A 13921-nucleotide genomic window follows, 5' to 3' on the forward strand; every position below is an offset into this window, starting at 1 on the left:
GTAGGCAAGATGCTAGAGGCTGTCTGGACTTTGATTTAACAGCTGGTGCACCAGTGTAAATACCAGGACATTTTTCTGAAAAGGCCAGTATGTAGATAGTCAAAAGAAGCAAACTTTGGAAGGCGTGTGTGGTGAGGGTTTGGGGGGAAGAGGGTTTGTCAGATACCTAACTATAGTTCTGTAATCACAGTCCACATACATTTGTAGTTTACGAAAATGTCATTGTCAGTCTTGTTATAACTTAATATAAATTGGTACTGATCTTATGATAGAATTAAAAGAGAACCTATTTTTTAAATAGTATTTTTGTAGATGTCTTATTAATAAGGCTGCGATTTCATCACGGAATCCATAACTTCGAAAGATCTCCATGACCTCAGCCAGCACTGGTGGGGAGCTGCAGGGTCCCTGCCACCTGTGGAGGCAGGCAGCTGCCCGGCCTCTGTGGGTGGCAGTGGGGAGCCCCGCAGCTTCCCAATGCTGCTCCCTTGCCGTGCCCCCCCCCCCCACATCCCCGAGGGCAGCAGGGAGGACCTGGCAACAGGGGGAATCCCCACTGGTCCCCTGTGGGCAGCAGTGGGAACCCATGCAGTTTGGAACTGCCAGCTGAGGGGGACCCTGGAGCTCCCAGCCCTCCTTCCCGCACATCCCCAGCTGCCCAGGCTACCCATTTTGTCACTGGTATTTTTAGTAAATGTTAGGGACAGGTCACGGACTTCTGTGAATTTTTTACTAAAAATATGCATGACAAAAACTTAGCCTTACTTATTAATCATCTCAAATTCCAGAGATGACACTTAAGTAAAGATGAGCAAGAGTTAAAACTGTATCTACAGATGTATCAAAAGCCAAGTGACATGGTTAAAAATGACACTACTTTTTTTTAGTGGAGCTGGGATAGATTTTGGCCCTGTGATGGGGTTATTAGTTTACAAGAGCAGAAATGTGTATCATTCAAACAAAATAATATTTTATTGAATTGTTTTCCACTTAATCACACAGCATATCTAGATAATAGCTACCAACAGTGAAACCTGCTAGCCCTCTAAAGTATTCCAGTCACCACGAACATTACTGTTACAGTTCACTGAAACAAGCTCTTCGCCTCTGATAATTCCTTAGTTCTTAAAAAAAATGAAATTCTCTTTTCTTGAAAAAAAGAAAAGGGTGGGGATACACTTCCTTTAATCTCTAGTACCCAGAAAAGGTATCTATAATGTCTGAAGAAAAGAGACATTTTTCAGATTTCTATCACTTGTACCACTACCATCCTCCAGTGCAAATGCCCCATTGCTGTACTTCAGGATATGACTTAATGGTTGTGCAGTCCTTTGCTGTTACAGTGATAGCAACAACACATAAACTGAGGATTCCAGTATCCACAAACCTGCTGAGGCTGTGGATCTAACTGTTGCCTTGTGGGTTGGATGAGCTCTTAATTCTGGTTGTTAGGGAATTCAGGAATCTCTGTAGCTTCAAAAGTACCAAATTTAGCCTTTCCTTTACAGTTGATCTGAAAATCAGTTCATAAACTTTCCCAGTCAGTAACAGACAATGGAGTTAGAATTAATTTACAGATAGTTTCTCCCTTATTTACCTGTGACAACCTCAGTGTAGGGTGCTCTGTCTCCCCCTCAGTGTTTGATTGCCTCAAACTACATTACTCTAGGTGGTTGGTGATCTCAGCAATTGTTGAAAGAGAAACATAGAACCCTGAAATGAACTCTAAGTAAAGTCTTCAGTGCACATTTTAATGGTAAAGAAGTCTGCTGACTACAGTCTTTACTGATATCTTTAATTGCTTGTCAACCACTCAAATCAAATCAAATCCAGATATATGGAAAATGGAGTAGCACTGAACCCAATGTGCTCAATATTCTGCACCAGAAACTTCTCTGTGAGAACAGAGGTTCTTTCCCTGACTCCGTATCACAATGTGGTGGTGATGTGATAGGGTTATTTTAAAAATGTTAAGTGTATCTAAGAGCGCAGCGTGGGCTACCCAAAATCTTGAGCAAAATGTCATTGAACATGTAACCAGTTCACTTTCCTGCTGTTGGATATATAGCTAAGAAACCTGCTATAGGTTGATTTAAAAGAAGTCTCTCAAAAAAACAAAATTCCTTGGAGCCCTGATTTCTCAACTTCCAGATGAGCTAGTATCCATATGCACAAAAGAGTGGACTGAATTTGTAAGAGCTTTGACACAGTAGGTAAATTTTACACTAAATGGAAATATTTTTTAAAGTTGTCCCCAGGTGCTGCTTGGTTCGACTTTTTTCTTTTCAACAGTCATTGCATCAACTCTTCTGTTGAGTGTTCCCTTTAAAGTTTGACAACATCTAGTTTTCACAGCCCACCTCATTTTAAGAACAAACCGGAGAGAAAATGTACTAGTTTTTCTTAAGAAACGGTGACAGCTCTTTATGTTCCGTGATGTGGGTGAAGTAAGAATATATTACTGAGAATTAAAAATGCAGCTCTTCATGAGACCAAACATATTTTGACTTAAACTTCTTTTCCCCTTATTACTTTCTTTTTCAATAGAAACTATGTTCCAACTTCCTGTCAACAACCTTGGCAGTTTAAGAAAAGCCCGGAAAACTGTGAAAAAAATACTTAGTGATATTGGTTTGGAATACTGTAAAGAACATATAGAAGTAAGTATGACATCTGACTTAGCTTTCTGGTTTGAATTGAGGCACTTGGATTCAATTTTCTGCTGAAATATTTATTATAGAGATTTCATAAAAACATTGTATTAGCTACCACCACATCAGATTTTTTTCGGGGTCCCTATACATTTCTGATAGACCTTTAAGGACCTTCACTTTACCTCAGGGGTTGTGACCTCCAGATGAGACTGAGTTATGTGGGGTTCTGTTACAGAATTACTGCCATCTAGAAGAGTCATTCTTAAATGGTTACTAGAAGTTGCTGCTGAAGCAAGTCACACACTTTTAAGCCTCATCTAAACTGGGATGTAAAGGTGTAGTGTTAGCTAACGTGCTTAGGCTTTAACTGTCTGGTTTGGCATGTGTTGAAGGCAGTGGGCTTTGTCTGTGCTAGACTTTTAAAATGTGTTAGCAGGTGCTAGCTGTTGTAGTAAAATGACACCTTTAAATCCTAGTCTAGACAAGGCCTTAGAGCCTGCTGTCCTAGGGGCCAAGAGATGAACTGAGATTTTTACAGGTATTTCAGTGCAGAACAATGGGTTACCATGTTAAGGACTGCCTTCTATAATGGCTTAAGTTGATATTTAAGACATATTCTGCTATTCATCTTACTGACAAACTTTAAGATATTGCTTATCAAAAACCTTTTTCCTGAAATGAATACCCTGTATGATCACCTTTCCACTCATCTGCTCTATGGCTCTTCAGCACCCTATAGGTAGTAGCCTTCTGCGTTTTGTTCTAGTTTTAAACTAGCTCCTCTTCTTCATGTTGTTCCAGATAAAATGAGTGTTCATCCCTTTTTGTTTGGGGTCAGTTACTTTGAATAAGTATGGGTTGAATAATGGGCTTCAGGGTAAAATTTCCAAAGGAGTTTGAATCTAAATTTCAAAAGTGATTTAGGCCTGAGTCCCATTGGCTTTCAGTCACACTTTGGGATTAAGAGTACCTTAGGTGCTTTCAAAACTTGGGACTTAAGGTGCTTTTAAGAACTTCACCTAAGTCCCTATGCCAAAATTTTTAAAAATAGAAGCGGTTGTCCATCTTTAAACACACATCTGATTTTAAAAAATACTCAACATTGATCTCAGTGGGAGCTGTCAGGTGCTGAACACTTTTGAAAATCTTGAAAGTCGGACTTGGACTGACTTCAGGATTTTATTTTTGAAAATCTTGGCCCTCGGTTATTTAGTGTCTTTGAGCCTGTACTTTTCAGAATTGCTTATTTGGAACCGCTAATTCTTTGGGAACCCACCTTTTTTGGTCAAGGGAAACTTTAGTTGAAATAAATGTACAAGATGCATTTTTACAATTTTCATGAGGGGAAATTTTCCCTTGGTTAATGATCTCTTGTACTACTTGTGGGTAGTTCTTGGTGGACACAGGGCTGTGTGGGTGTCTTCATGAGTAATTAATGGGGAGCAATCGGTTTTTGTTTTTGATGTTTCTCTGTCTTCCCATCCACCCTTTTCCAGGATTTTAAGCAGTTTGAACCTAATGACTTTTATTTGAAAAACACTACATGGGAAGATGTAGGATTGTGGGATCCCTCGCTTACAAAAAATCAGGTTAGTAATGGTTCCACAGAATCTCACCTCAGATCCTGAAGGCAGTAACTTTCAAATGGTGTTTTGCACAATTATACCAATTTCTTTTGTTGTATTTTACCAGTTTTAATGGTGGCTTTTATAATCTACTTAAAGGATTATTAGAAGGGTGCTTTTGTTGTACAAGTAATAATCCTAGTCTTGATTGGGTTAAACATGCTGAGGGCCTGTTATTTGAATGAGGAACTTCACTGTTGAGAAATTTTAAGCACCTGTTCTATTCTTTAGTTTAAGAAGAAGAAAAAAAAGTTGCCATCCTTGTTTTCCAGCTCAGCACAAACTCACCATCCCTCTAGTTAAAAGTATAACTATTTGTACAGACTGTTTCTACAAGATTTGCTTCACCTCTCCCTAATTCAGTTCCGCCATCTGTTTTCATGATGAATTCAGAAAAATATTAAGTAGAATAAATCCAACTGCTGCTTTATCCAGTCATAGCTTTCAGCTGTCTGCTACATCTCTGAGGACTTGGTGATAACCCATCTGTGTCAGAGCCTGTTCAGTTTAGGCACACAGTTAAATACAGCAGAATGGAGTGGCAGTGTTGTTGGATATCTTATTTATTCTTTTCTAGATGTTTCTGAATTGACTGTAAAGCTAAGGAGGTTTGAACTGAGCTAGGAGAAATGGAGGAAAAGAAATGTAACTGTGATAGTGACTTCTGTCTTATTCCACTGACTAAACAAATTTAACAGAAGCCCTTCACTTTGGTTCTATGATAGCCTCTACTTTTAGTATAATATTTAATAAAATAAGCAGTGAAACAATGACAGGTGAACATTTCACTTATGAAATCAGGTGGTATAAGTATCAGGTATTGCTCACCTCTGGAAACAGGATGCTTATATTTGATGGATCACTGCTCTGGTATTTGTAAAACCAGACTTCCTTTATTGCTATGCGCCTGATGTGCATCAGTATGTTCTTCCTGCTTCTAATAAATTCAACAAAAAGATTTGTCACATCAAAGCAGACAACTCTTAATTCTGTGGCCTGTTTCCAGCAATGGCCAATATGTGAGGCTTCAGAAGGTGGCCAGAAATACACATAGCTCACTACTCACTTGTACAGAGGGGGAGAATAATTCATTCCTTAACTTCAGGGGATGCACTTGCACCTTGAAGCTTCACCTGCATAGCTTCACTTGTATAGCTATGAATGTTGTTCATAGTTATTTCAATTGGTCATGTTTTATATTTAATGTTAAATTATTTTGAAATGCCAGGCTGACTTCAAAGATAGACACGAATCACATACAGTTTAATTTCAGTTTGAAGTGTAACAGTTGACGCTGCATCAGAAACCCTTTCAAAGCTGCTACAATTTAGAGGGAGCAAGGGGTCTATGAAAAGCACTATGAAAGAGCTAGGTGGTATTATATAAAAGAGTAGAATTTTTCAAAAGCCTTGTTTTTTTTCTTCTTTTTTTTTTCTCCCTGATCCATGGTGAGTTTTGAAAAATTTACAATTTAGCTTTGGTCAGTAGAAAAAGTTGGTTGCTTGTAGCTCTACTTCTCAAGTATCGCTGATAGGATGATTATATTATCTAAATTAAACATTACAGTTAAATAATGCCTTTTGGGATCTGATTTATGTTTCATTAAGAGAATTCCTTCTGCTTCATTCCAAATTTGCAAAATAACTTCTGCATCATAGTTTGCATGTTCATCCCCCACCGCCTATGTTACATTGTTTCAGTTGTGCCCTGATTAATGTTGCTTTAATCTGTGTGGAAGCAACAGGACTGAGGAGCTAAACTGCTCAGTTCTGCTCCATTCTCAAAAGTGAGTAAGATACTATAATACAAAAAGAGGCACTAGGCTTGTGTGGCTATGACACTAGAAGTGGCAATTAAAAATACCTATTTCAAAATACTGCACCAATTTAGAAAGCTTTTAAGGACAATATTAAAAGAAAATTGTTAATTGTTGCTAATGACTGGATTAAAGCACATTGAAATATCTAAAAATATCATTTTGTGAAATACTTTGATCTGAAGTGACCTTTTTTGGCCTGAAAGCCTCATTCTGTGAGCTTGCCAACTAATAGTACATTACAGTTTTTAACAGCCAAGCTCACATCTTCTGGCAAAAGATGTTGGTAAAGTCTCTGTTCCATGCAACCTGACAGGCAGCATTGTTTCCATTCCCTTACTAAGAAAGAGTGATATCTTTATGAATTAACCATAAACATGACACACTGGGCTATGATTTCAAAGTGACCTCTAAATTGGCACTTTTCATTTTACATGTGCAGTCTGGTAATTAATCTTCTAATTACCTGATTTATAGGCCAAAAAATGTGAATGCCAAATTAATGGCAGATTTGAAGCTGGTCTGACCCATTGTAATGGTCTCTGAGATGAGCTGAAATTCCACATTGTCCATGTTGCTAGTGCAAAATGTCTTGTTAAAAAAAATGTGTTTTTTGATATCTAGTTTTTGTTTTGTTCTTTGTTTTAAGGACTATCGGACAAAACCCTTTTGCTGCAGTGCATGTCCATTTTCGTCGAAGTTCTTTTCAGCCTATAAAAGTCACTTCCGGAATGTTCATAGTGAAGATTTTGAAAATAGGATTCTTCTTAATTGTCCCTACTGTACTTTCAATGCAGACAAAAAGACTTTGGAAACGCACATTAAAATATTTCATGCTCCAAATGCCAATACACCGAGTGGAGGCATCAGCACTTTTAAAGATAAAAACAAACATGATAGCCTTAAACCTAAGCAGGCTGACAGTGTAGAACAAGCTGTTTATTATTGTAAGAAGTGCACTTACCGAGATCCTCTATATGAAATAGTTAGAAAGCACATTTACAGGGAACATTTTCAGCATGTTGCTGCACCTTACGTAGCAAAGGCAGGTGAAAAGTCACTCAACGGTGCAGTTCCCTTAAGTTCCAGTACCCGAGAGGAGGGTAGTATTCACTGCAAACGATGCCTTTTTATGCCGAAGTCATATGAAGCTTTAGTACAGCATGTTATTGAAGACCATGAACGTATAGGATATCAGGTTACAGCAATGATAGGGCACACTAATGTAGTGGTTCCAAGATCCAAACCTTTGATGCTAATAGCTCCAAAACCACAGGATAAAAAGCCTATGGGACTGCCTCAAAGGATGGGTCCCCTTTCCCCTGGGAATGTCCGATCTCTTCCATCACAGCAGATGATGAATCGACTTACTATACCAAAGCCTACATTAAATTCCGCAGGAGTGAATATGATGTCAAATGTTCACCTACAACAGAACAATTATGGAGTCAAATCAGTACCACCAAGTTACGTTGGACAGCCGGGGGGAAGGCTAAACTTAAGTGGTAATGCACCAGTTTCTATTCCACAACAGTCTCAAACAATGAAACAGTTTTCACCTAGTGGAAATGGAAGGCCTTATACCCTTGGAGGGGAGCAGAGATCTCAGACTCCAGCAAGGTACTCTCTTCAGTCTGCCAATTCATCTTCTCTTTCATCAGCCCAGTTGAAACAAACGTCATTATCTCAGTCTCAGGCAGCATCAAGAGTATTAGGTCAGTCTGGCTCAAAGCCTCCTGTGGCTGCTACAGGTCCTTCTGCTGTCAATACTTCATCGACACAAAAATGGAAAATTTGTACAATCTGTAATGAGCTGTTTCCTGAAAACGTGTACAGTGTTCACTTTGAAAAGGAGCACAAGGCTGAAAAGGTGCCTGCAGTAGCTAACTATATAATGAAAATACACAATTTCACTAGCAAATGTTTATACTGTAATCGCTATTTACCCACTGATACGTTGCTTAATCATATGTTAATCCATGGACTGTCTTGTCCATACTGCCGTTCAACTTTCAATGATGTTGAAAAGATGGCTGCTCATATGCGAATGGTTCATGTTGATGAAGAAATGGGACCTAAAACTGATTCCACTTTAACCTTTGATTTGACATTGCAGCAGGGTAGTCACACTAATATACATCTTCTTGTAACCACCTACAATCTGAGAGATGCCCCTGCTGAATCTGTAGCTTATCATGCTCAGAATACTCCTCCTGTTCCTCCAAAACCACAGCCGAAAATCCAGGAGAAGGCAGATATACCTGTGAAAAGTTCTCCTCAAGCAGCAGTCCCCTACAAAAAAGATGTGGGTAAAACACTCTGCCCTCTCTGCTTTTCAATCCTAAAAGGACCTATATCTGATGCACTCGCACATCACTTAAGGGAGAGGCATCAAGTTATTCAAACAGTTCATCCAGTTGAGAAAAAGCTAACATATAAATGCATTCATTGTCTTGGTGTGTATACCAGTAATATGACTGCCTCAACTATAACGCTACACCTTGTTCATTGCAGAGGGGTTGGGAAGACCCAAAATGGCCAAGACAAAGCTAATGCGCCATCTCGACTAAATCAGTCTCCAGCTGTAGCACCTGTGAAACGTACTTATGAACACATGGAATTCTCTCTGATGAAGAAAAGAAAAATGGATGATGATGACTCACCATCTGCCTTTGAAGAGAAGCCTGAAGAACCTGTAGTTTTAGCTTTAGACCCTAAAGGTCATGAAGATGATTCTTATGAAGCCAGAAAAACATTTCTTACAAAATATTTCAATAAGCAACCGTATCCCAGTAGGAGAGAAATTGAAAAGTTGGCTGCCAGTTTATGGCTATGGAAATCAGATATTGCTTCACATTTTAGTAACAAAAGAAAGAAATGTGTTAGAGATTGTGAAAAGTACAAGCCTGGTGTGCTACTTGGTTTTAACATGAAAGAATTAAACAAAGTTAAACACGAAATGGATTTTGATGCTGAATGGCTGTTTGAAAATCATGATGAAAAGAATTCCAGAGTCAATGCTAGTAAAACTGTTGATAAAAAAATAAACCTAGAAAAAGATGAGGAAAGTTCTTCAGACAGTTACGAAAATATAGAAGAGGAATCTAATGAAAGCAATAGTCCATTTGGTCAACCAATTTCAGATGTTGGTCGTAAAACCTCTATTGATAGCATAATTGAGAATCCTGAAGACAGCATATCCAAGGAGACAGCTGATGAAAATCCCTTACAGTCTCCAGAGAAATCAGACCAAAAACAGGAGGAAGGCTCAAAATATGAAGAGATTCACTCTGCCAAGGAACCAATTAAACTGGTAGGTGATGCCTCAGATAGTGAAGGTGATCAAGAAGATCAAGATGATGCTGCTGAATGGAAAGATGGAGCTTCGCAGTCTGAAAGTGGACCTGGCTCTCAGCAAGTTTCTGACTTTGAAGACAATACATCAGAGGTGAAACCAGAAGTTTGGACAGATGAATCATCCCAGAGTGAAGATGCTGGTAGTAGTAAACCAGCTGCAGAAATAAAAGGGGTTGCATCTGAAAGTGATGAGGAGCAATCAAAATGGAAGACTAGTTCCTATGGAAAAGTAGAAGAGTTTTGGTCTAAGGACCAGTCACAATGGAAAAATGCATCAGAAATTGAGGAGAGTTTGTCAAATCAGCAGATGGAATGGCAGAATAGCACAATTGACAGCGAAGATGGAGATCAGTTTGACAATGTGACTGATGGTGTAACAGAACCAATGCATAGCAGCTTAACTGGTGTAGAGTTGAGTAGCCAGCAAGCATAAGCTGCTCAATTCAGAAGCATGAGTAAATATGCTTCAATCTACAACTGTCTAAATACTTTCATTTCAATATGACTGCTGAGCTTAATTCTAACTGGTACTGCCTTTTGAGTGCTAGGTCATCTGGCTAGTGGTTGATGTGGCCACTATTATTCCAGTGGTTATTCCTAAGTATGCTGTTGGCTAAATTTGCTTGAGAATACCTACTGTGATGAGCACAGTAACTTAATGTGAAAACAGATAAGCTGGTGGCTCCAGAATGCACACAAAGAAAAGCAGAGGTTTTCTTTATCTGCATTTTCAACATTTATTTCACTCTTCGATATGTTCAGTTGTATGTCTTTTTAAACATTACCCTTTTTCACATGGTAGTATAGGGCCAACATGAGCTACCAGTTCAATGTGTATAGTAGACTATGGGGAAATTGATTTTTTTTCATGTATCATTCTGAATAGTTGAAATGTATATTTGTACAGTCTTTTAGACCTATTCAAGTGAAGCTTATGAAATTGTTCTTGTGTACCCATCATAGATTTGTTTCTCTTTTTTAGTGTTGCCCTGCTGTGTAATAAATGCTGTATCTAGTTTACCTAGCAAAAGCTTGAAACTGCTATAGTATGAATTTTGACAAACTTAGTTTTTGCACATAACCTTGTACAATCTCAAAACTGAGGCCAGCAACATAAAAAATTATATCTGGACTCTATTGTATTATAGAATTTTCTTGTTCTGAATATCCTTGACATTACAACTGATGACAAATGTATTTCAGAGCCATTTTCTGAAATCTTTTAAGCTAAAAAAGAAAAAATCACATGCAAGAAACAAGTTTGCAGCTACTAATTTTGACACCTTTTAGATCTGTATAAAAGTGTATTGTGTTGAAGCAGCATACAGAAATAAAAATGCTGCATTTTGGATATTTAGTTTTATCTTTAGTTAACACCAACAAGGTGTTGTATTCATTTATACCATCTAATATATGACACACTGTTGTAGTATGTATAATTTTGTGATCTTTATTTCCCTTTGTATTCTTCATTTAAGCATCTAAATAAATTGCTGTATTGTGCTTAATGTAAACATTTGCTTTATTACTAGTGCCATATCGCTGTTTGTTAAATTGTGCTTCATTACATTGACCCCTGTAGAAAGAAGCTCTGGGGATTTGCTATGGCAAGTTTGTGTGGTGCTGTTGTTTCAGATCTACTGATTGCTTATGGGAAAATTTAAAACATTTTCTATTTAAGATCAACTTAACCAGTAAGTTAATAGCTTTCACCTTCCTCCTTTACTTATTACTAGGAACAGGAGCATATAAATAGACTCGCATTGCTTCACTAGTTCCATAAGCTTCAGGATCTAAAGGCACCACCATAGTCATGTTTTTTCATTTCTTGTTCTTAGTAATCAATTAAGTTAAAGTTCAAGCATACTGGAAGAATCTTTTCTACCTAGAATCTTTCAAGCTTTTTATATATTTGGAAGTGTGGGTAGTGGGGAAGGTACTGACTACTTAAAACACAGATTTTTCTGTCATATGGAATACTCCCTTGGAAAAATGCAATTGTTTAGTTTTTCAGAAGCCGAATAAATCCCATATACAAATGGCACAGTTTAGTAGTTAATGTTAGTCATTTTGATTGGTGGGGGTCAAACCAGTCTTCCAGTAGTATGGCAAGAACATACTGTAACAAAGATTTGCCTCTTGTCCTCAGAATGCATTCATGTAATCTTTCCTTGAAAAATCCAGATGTGCTTAGAGCAAGACGTTTGCATATCAGAGCAAATGAAAGCTTGATTTGCTGAAAGTATACATCCTAAAATATTGTGGTTTTGAATTTCTTGTACCTTTTCAGGGTTTTATATGTTAACCCAGAAAGGGTATGATCAGGATATACTGGCAGACTTTACAACCAGTGATAGATAGCAGATGAAAGTTAGTTAGGATATGATATGATGTGCCTAGGAAACAAAAGTCATCACTGTTTTACTAATAGCTTAACCTATCTACAGTTTTTCTGTGTGGAAACTTTTCACAGTAGTGTAACTAAAGGAAATATTTTTAAATCCCCATTATGAAATGGATCTGACGTTTGAAAGCATCTTGGGCAGAAATTTGAGTATATCTACATAATAAACAGGTAGGTCTAGAAAAGGACTGGTGTAACAAATAAGTGAGCCATGCAAGCCTACGCTGAAATTTATTAATATGGTCTATGTATTTAAAATGTATTATACCCCTCCCCAATTTTTGGTCACACTGACTTCTTAGGGGATGTCTACACTACAATAAAACACCTGTGGCTAACATAGGGTCAGCTGACCCAGGCTTGCAGAAGTATACCATTACAGTATAGATGGTTGGGCTGAAGTTTGGCTCTGGGACCTGGTGCCCAGGTGTCTGCACTGCAGTTTTGTAACCCTACAGCCCAAGCACCACAACCCTGAGTCAGCTGTATTTTTATTGCTATGTAGACATCCTCTTAGCTTCACAGAGTGAGCTTTCACATGGATGACTGGTCGATCAATAGAAGTGGAAGTGATGACTGTTTCAAAGCAAAGACTTTTGATTGGATAATGGGTGGTGCAGGTTTTCTCATTTTCTCTTTCCCTTCCAAGGTACCACTATGCACAAGAGGCTGCTGTTAAGTTTGTTCCCATTGGCTCCAGCAGGAACAAACAGGCAGGATAGATATTTTTAAAGATGATTTGTAGACTGGATATTTTGTTTATTTTTAAACAGGTTGACAGTACCTCTTTTGAGTTTCATATTCTCTTCAGTTGGTTTCAGACAGGTTCTACGATACGTATCTTCTGAACGTATTCACCACACTTAGGGCTTTCTACACTGCCCGCCGGATCAGCGGGCAGTGATCGATCCAGCAGGGGTCAATTTATCGCGTCTCGTATAGATGTGATAAATCGACCGCTGAGCGCTCTCCTGTCAACTTGGGTACTCCACCAGAATGAGGAGTGCAAGCAGAGCCGACGGGAGAGCGTCAGCTGTTCACTTAGCACTGTAAGTAGATCTAAGTATGTCAACTTCAGCTATGCTATTCATGTAGCTGAAGTTGTGTGTCTTAGATTGACGCCACGCGGTAGTGTAGACCAGCCCTGAGTGATGCAGTCGCTTTAACTGATTCATCTTTAATGTGTGAGTCTAAGCTGATGTCCATTTAAATAAGAATTTATAGGTAGCAGGCTTGAAGATCGGAGGCAGCCTCCTCATCTGAGTTGCCATTTCTAGCCATCCAAGGGTGACTATAAATATGAAATATTTAGAATGGCTCCATTTGCAATTCTGTAGTATAGCTAACTGTTTGTAGTGATTAGATAAAACCACTTTATTCAAAACTGTATGACTTGACTTATCAAAAGGTATAGTAATGATTTGTTAGCTTTAGCAGAGAGCGGGACATTATGATACTTACCTCTTAATGATTGTCATTCCAATGCTCTGTAAAAAATTGTATTTGTTTGACCGGTCAGAGAGGAGGGGGAAACCTAAAGGCAACTCTTAAGACATTAGGAGACAGTTGAAGCTGATTTCAAGATTTTTGTTCTTTACAAGGTTTTACTCATCTTTGATAAATCTACAGGCAGGGGGAATGGACCAATAAAATTAATATTAGAGAGCAATGTTCAAAATGGACGTAAGTTAATTCTACTGGAGCTAGCAAATTATATTTAAAAAAATAAAAAATGCTGTCACAGTGTGGCAGAATGTTACTAACATTACAGCTTTGCTTGCAGAGCAGCCATGTTGGGAGGCTGACACTTGAAAGTGAACTCTGCCGACTGGGATCCCAGGAAGGAAAGGGGAAGAGACAGCTCCGTGACTATCTTAGTACCACCTCAATCTGTCCATGAATCTGCCCAAGCTTTATCCCCACCAGTGGGGTTTGGAAAGATCACTAAGACACTTCTCCAAAGGGTCAACCTAACGATTTCTGGTTTTGATTCTTAAACAGGTTACGTTTATTTTTCCCCTAAAACAACTCGCTGTTTAGATGCAATTTTAAGAAATGTCTGCGC

The 13921-nt window shown here is 38.4% G+C and overlaps 1 protein-coding gene across 4 annotated transcripts in view; it reads left to right on the forward strand.

Annotated features, from left to right (window-relative positions):
- ADNP (activity dependent neuroprotector homeobox) overlaps positions 1–10955 on the forward strand; it is a 43702-nt gene extending 32747 nt beyond the window's left edge. For all 4 annotated transcript variants that reach the window (XM_048819529.2, XM_048819526.2, XM_048819527.2 and 1 more), the window contains 3 exons: positions 2548–2660; positions 4151–4243; positions 6745–10955. In XM_048819529.2, the coding sequence (XP_048675486.1) occupies positions 2553–2660; positions 4151–4243; positions 6745–9885 (3342 nt within the window). In that variant the 5' untranslated portion in view covers positions 2548–2552 and the 3' untranslated portion in view covers positions 9886–10955. The remainder of the gene's footprint in view (positions 1–2547; positions 2661–4150; positions 4244–6744) is intronic.
- Positions 10956–13921: the final 2966 nt, after the last annotated feature.

The sequence above is a fragment of the Caretta caretta genome, chromosome 13 (genome assembly GCF_965140235.1).
Source record: "Caretta caretta isolate rCarCar2 chromosome 13, rCarCar1.hap1, whole genome shotgun sequence".
NCBI lineage: Eukaryota > Metazoa > Chordata > Testudines > Cheloniidae > Caretta > Caretta caretta.